This window comes from Callospermophilus lateralis, chromosome 18 (genome assembly GCF_048772815.1).
Source record: "Callospermophilus lateralis isolate mCalLat2 chromosome 18, mCalLat2.hap1, whole genome shotgun sequence".
NCBI lineage: Eukaryota > Metazoa > Chordata > Mammalia > Rodentia > Sciuridae > Callospermophilus > Callospermophilus lateralis.
In genome coordinates, this window is record NC_135322.1 from 14,586,609 (window position 1) to 14,591,728 (window position 5,120).

General features: G+C 47.9%; 1 protein-coding gene across 1 annotated transcript; it reads left to right on the forward strand.

Annotated features, from left to right (window-relative positions):
• Positions 1 to 357: 357 nt before the first annotated feature.
• Rps16 (ribosomal protein S16) lies at positions 358 to 3,543 on the forward strand. Its single transcript, XM_076838353.1, has 5 exons — positions 358 to 468; positions 604 to 705; positions 2,992 to 3,088; positions 3,197 to 3,244; positions 3,336 to 3,543. The coding sequence occupies exons 1-5, from the start codon at positions 421 to 423 to the stop codon at positions 3,479 to 3,481; spliced, it is 441 nt and encodes a 146-aa protein (XP_076694468.1). The 5' UTR covers positions 358 to 420; the 3' UTR covers positions 3,482 to 3,543.
• Positions 3,544 to 5,120: the final 1,577 nt, after the last annotated feature.

Consider the following 5,120-nt stretch of genomic DNA (forward strand, 5'->3'; position numbering starts at 1 on the left):
TTCTGGGAATCCAGCTTGATTTCTCGTGCAGGATTCCAGGGAAGACTGTTGGAGAGGGGGGATGGAACACGGCCGGTGGTGGGAGAGTAAGAATAGAAACCGAGAGGGGCGGAGGGACACCGAGAACTGACGCAAACTCACCACCCTCCCTCTAGGCTTCTCGCTCTGCAGGCTACGCTCCCCGGCCCCGCCTCTTCCACCTCTCAGGCTCCGCCTTCCCCTTGCTGTGAGGAGGCTGGGTATCCCGCAACTTATCTGAGGCCCCGCCCCTGCTTGACGTCAGCCGTAAAGCTTCCAACTGTCGCGACGTGGCGTTTAGAGCGCCTGCGCAGACCCTGAAAAGTGGCTTGGGTGACCCCCATGCTTCCCTTTTCCGGTTGCAGCGCCGCGCGGTGAGGACTGCTCTCTACGCTCGCAGCCATGCCGGCCAAGGGTCCACTTCAGTCCGTACAAGTCTTCGGACGCAAGGTAGGCTAGGCGCTGGGTGGGTGGGGTCAGGGGAGGCCCGGGTCTGTCAGAGGCCAGTTGGGTAAGGGTTGGGGTCTCCTTGGGAGCCAGGACCCAAAGCTCATACGGCCGATCTGGCTCCCTTGTTTTCCACAGAAGACGGCCACAGCTGTGGCGCACTGCAAACGGGGCAACGGCCTTATCAAGGTGAATGGGCGTCCGCTGGAGATGATCGAGCCGCGCACGCTGCAATACAAGGTACTGGGATCGGGGATGGGCGTCGAGTGGAGGGGTCCATTTTGGAGACGGAGATATTACCGATCTTGGAAGCGGAGTGAGCTAGCATTGTTAGTGCAAGATTTAGGCACTGAGTTTGGGGCATAAAAATGGGATACTTATTAATAGAGCCGGGCTTGGGTTTAGAAAATATAAAAGCAGAGTTTGGAAAGTGAAAACGTGGGTGTAGAAGGTCCAGGGAGTGCTTTGTAAACTGGGATATTTTTCCAGGTGGCAACAGGAATACCAGAGTTTATGCCTCCTGGTTGTAGGTTTTCCTTCCTTAGAAAATCTAAGGAAGGGTCAGTGTTTTGTATCTGATAAATCTCAAGTGTCTGAAGTGAAGACTGGACGTAATACAATAGGTACTAAGAACAGAAACCGAATTGGGGTGTGTTTAAATGCTCCTTCGCGAAAGGGGTTCTTCCACTCCCTATTTAGAATTTTGGGGGCGGGCTCAGAAAGGAAAGTAATCTGAGCCTGGTGTCTAGTTATTTTACTTGAGGCAAGTTAGCAGATTTTCTCTGCCTTGGGTTCATTTTTAGAAAAATGGATAACTTCTATTTTTAAGGATTGTGAGGTCAAAATAAGATTCTCTGGGAAAGTTTTCTGGCATGTATGGAAGATGTATTCCTTTCTTCTTTAAAGTCAATTACTTTTAAAAGGAAGGAACACCTACATTGAATGGTATCTGAGATTCATTTGTGTAGCTGCTATGGAATATTGTAGGTTTTTTCCCCCCTATGTCCTGGGGATTGAACTCAAAATACTGAGCCACATTCCCCAGCCTCCTTTTGTATTTTTTTTTATTTAGAGACAGGGTCTCAGTGAGTTGATGAGTGCCTCGCTTTTTTTTCCCTTTCTTTTTGGTGGCGCTGGGGATTGAACCCAGGACCTTATGCATGAGGGGCAAGCACTCTACCAACTGAGCTATATTCCCAGCCCCCTAGTGCCTAGCTTTTGTTGAGGCCGATTTTGAACTCAGCCTCTGGAGCTGCTGGGATTACAGCCATGCGCCACTGTGCCTGGCTGAATATTGTAGTTTATTGTTGGCTGTTGGTTTGTTTGAAGGATTTGTCTGTACCCTTTATTGAATTTGGGGGACAGAGTAATAACTCAGGTGCCTTCATGGAGCTCCCAGACTAGTGGGCTAGATAGGCTGGCCTTAATATCAGAAACTGATCCAAAGTGGTCAGAGCTGGAATGTGGAGCCCAGAGAAGGCTTGGGAAGGGGTGGAAGGAAGAGACCCAAGTAGGTAAAACAAACAGAATAAAAAGTGTCTAGCTGGGCCAAGGCACACACCTGTAATCCCAGCAACTTGGAAGCCTAAGGCAGGAGGATCACAAGTTTAAGGCCAACCTCAGCAACTTTGTAAGAGCCTGTCTCAGAATTAAAAGGACTGGGGATGTGGCTCTGTGGTACCCCTTGGTTCAGCCTCTGCTGAATCTGTGAAGTCACCAGCTGAGGGAAAAGAACACAAATACAAACAAAAGTGTATAAATAGGCACTGGTGAAAACACCTACTAGAGTTGGGAAAGGAAGAATGTGGCAGAGTTCGCAGTGTAGTTGTAACTTCTTTGGAAATTGAGAATTCAGAAAAGCTACCTAAGTAGCTCTAGAAAGGTTTTCCACGATTGGAAAACAGCCCTGGTAGTTGCCATAGAATGCTTCTTACTGTTCAGTATTCTAGGAACTCCTCTTAAAGCGGGTATATCTGAGGTCCAGAGAGGGACACACAAAGGAAGGAGCTCAGATCAGTTTGCCTTTTCCTGTTTGTTGCAATTGTGTTAGTCTTCTTTTTGTTTATTTATTTATTTGTACGTGGTGCTGGGGATCGAACCCAGTGCCCCACGCATGCTAGGCAAATGTTCTATCACTGAGCCACAATCCCAGTCCTTGTGTTAGTCTTCTATCTGGCCCTTTTGAATCTTTCCTCCTGGCTCTGTACAGAGGCCTTTGGTGACAACTGGATCTCCTTCCAGTAGTACTTTTTTTTTTTTTTTTTAAAGAGAGAGAGAGAATTTTAATATTTATTTTTTAGTTTTCAGCGGACACAACATCTTTGTTTGTATGTGGTGCTGAGGATCAAACCCAGGCCGCACGCATGCCAGGCGAGTGCGCTACCGCTTGAGCCACATCCCCAGCCCTCCAGTAGTACTTTGAGGCTGGTGGTGGCAGAAGTAGGGAGAGAATGAATGCTCGGTGAGGTGGCTAAGCTGCTGAAGTTGTAACTTAAAAGTCCTGTTCATTTCCCCCTATTTCTCTAGTTACTGGAACCTGTTCTGCTTCTGGGCAAGGAGCGGTTTGCTGGCGTGGACATCCGGGTCCGTGTGAAGGGTGGTGGTCATGTGGCCCAGATTTATGGTGAGTCTCAGGATCTGGACACATGGGTATGAGGTGGCCCTGGTAGCAAGGCCCTAGCCTTGGGCCTTCACAAGCTCACATACCTTTTTCTGTGTCTCTTCCTTACAGCTATCCGCCAGTCAATTTCCAAAGCCCTGGTGGCCTATTACCAGAAATGTGAGTGAGAGAGGGTCCTTCTTAGTCAGGGTGGGTGTTTGGGGACCAAATTCAGGACTTTCTAAATTTTCACACTCTTTAATCTCCTCAGATGTAGATGAGGCTTCTAAGAAGGAGATCAAAGACATCCTCATCCAGTATGACCGGACCCTGCTGGTCGCTGACCCCCGTCGCTGCGAGTCCAAAAAGTTTGGAGGTCCTGGTGCTCGTGCTCGCTACCAGAAGTCCTACCGATAAGCCCATCATGGAGATCAGAGCTCACCTTTGTAATAAAACAGTGTGGGATATTAAGGGCCCAAGGACTACTGTGATCTTCTGTGGTAGTGAGTCTTCAGTAGAACAGGGAAAGCCCCATCTCATGGCTGGTTGTGATTCTAACCCTTCTCAGAAGTGATTGCTCTGGGGTTGGTGTTTATGGGTGGAGGTGCCAGGTTGGCACAGGCAGGATCTGTTTCCCTACATCTCCTGTAGACTTCAGCATACTAGCACAGTTGAGGTGGCAGTGGTTCTGTGTCGTTGGTGGCTGTAAAGTTAGGAGGCATGTGGGTTTGGTGGTGGGTTTTTTTGTTTTTGTTTTGAGAGGAGAGGTCTCCCTTAATTGCTCAGACTGTCCTCAAATTCCTAGGCTGATGTGATGCTTATGCCTCAGCCTCCTAAGTAACTCAGTCTGTAGGTACATACCACTACCCAGCATTCTGTATTTTTTTCAGTCCTTTGGCTGCTGTTTTGGGTTCTGGGAATCAAGTGCAGGAATCTACACATGCTAAGGAATCTGCTTCTCCATCTTACTGAGCGACACTGGTCCCTAGTGCTGGCTTTTTTTGTTTTGTTTTGTTTCTTTGGTCTCTTCTCCCCACATGGGTTCTTGCTTTTTTGTCTAGGCTGGTCTCAACTCCTGATCTTAAGTGTTCCACCTCAGCTTAAGCATGTGCTTTAGTTTTTTTTGACACCATTCTTGTGCTCCATGGCTGGCTTCATCCAGTGTCAATAATTTTTTTTTTATCTGCTTGGGAGGCTATCCCTGTCCAAAAAACAGTTCCCAGTGTGTTCAGTGTGGCAACTTTTTTGAGACAGTATCTCGCTAATTTGCTTAGGGTTTAGCCGGCCTTGGACTTGTCAATCTCCTGCCTCAGCCTCCTGCATCCCTGGAATTACAGGCTATACCACCAAGCCCAGGGCAACTCGGTTTTTATGGGGTCCACCCTTTTCTCAGATGGGCTCAAGTGCCCATTTGGCAGGCCTGTGGTGTTGTAGGAGCCAGGGTGTAGGGAATGCCTAGAGGCAAAGTATTGCTGTAGATAAAGCCATCTTTGGGTTTTCCCCAATTGTGGAGGAGAAAAGGAAAAGCACCAGGAAGTAAGTTGTCCAAGGGCACCTAGTAAAAGGTGTGAGGGGCAGTTGAGCAGTGGAAAAACCTAGGCTGTAAATACATGAGGCAGCCACAGTTCTATCCAAAAGCCCCTCTCTGTTCCAGTCAGTCAGTAAGCAGCAACTCAAAACAGTCCACCTGTGGGAGAAGCCCAGGAAGTTGGGCCCACAAAAATACTGGACCCTGCCTGGAGTGTTGTGGGCTTCCAGGGAGAGATGCCATCTGAGCCAGGGTCTGCTGAAGACCACTCTCAGTAACTTGGTTCTGATTATTGTCTCGTTTTCTCACCTGCACCTTTTTTTTTTTTTTAAGAGAAAATTTTTTTTAATATTTATTTTTCAGTTTTTGGCAGACACAACATCTTTGTATGTGGTGCTGAGGATCGAACCCGAGCCCCACACATGCCAGGCAAGCACGCTACCTCTTGAGCCACATCCCCAGCCCTTTTTTTTTTTAAGAGAGAAAGAATTTTTAAATACTTGTTTTTAAGTTTTCAGTGGACACAAC

Coding starts and splice junctions, on each gene's coding strand:
- Rps16 (XM_076838353.1), top strand. CDS start 421: ATGCCGGCCAAGGGTCCACTTCAGTCCGTACAAGTCTTCGGACGCAAG. Junction 3,089..3,196: donor TCATGTGGCCCAGATTTATG/GTGAGTCTCAGG, acceptor TCTTCCTTACAG/CTATCCGCCAGTCAATTTCC. Junction 3,245..3,335: donor GGTGGCCTATTACCAGAAAT/GTGAGTGAGAGA, acceptor TAATCTCCTCAG/ATGTAGATGAGGCTTCTAAG.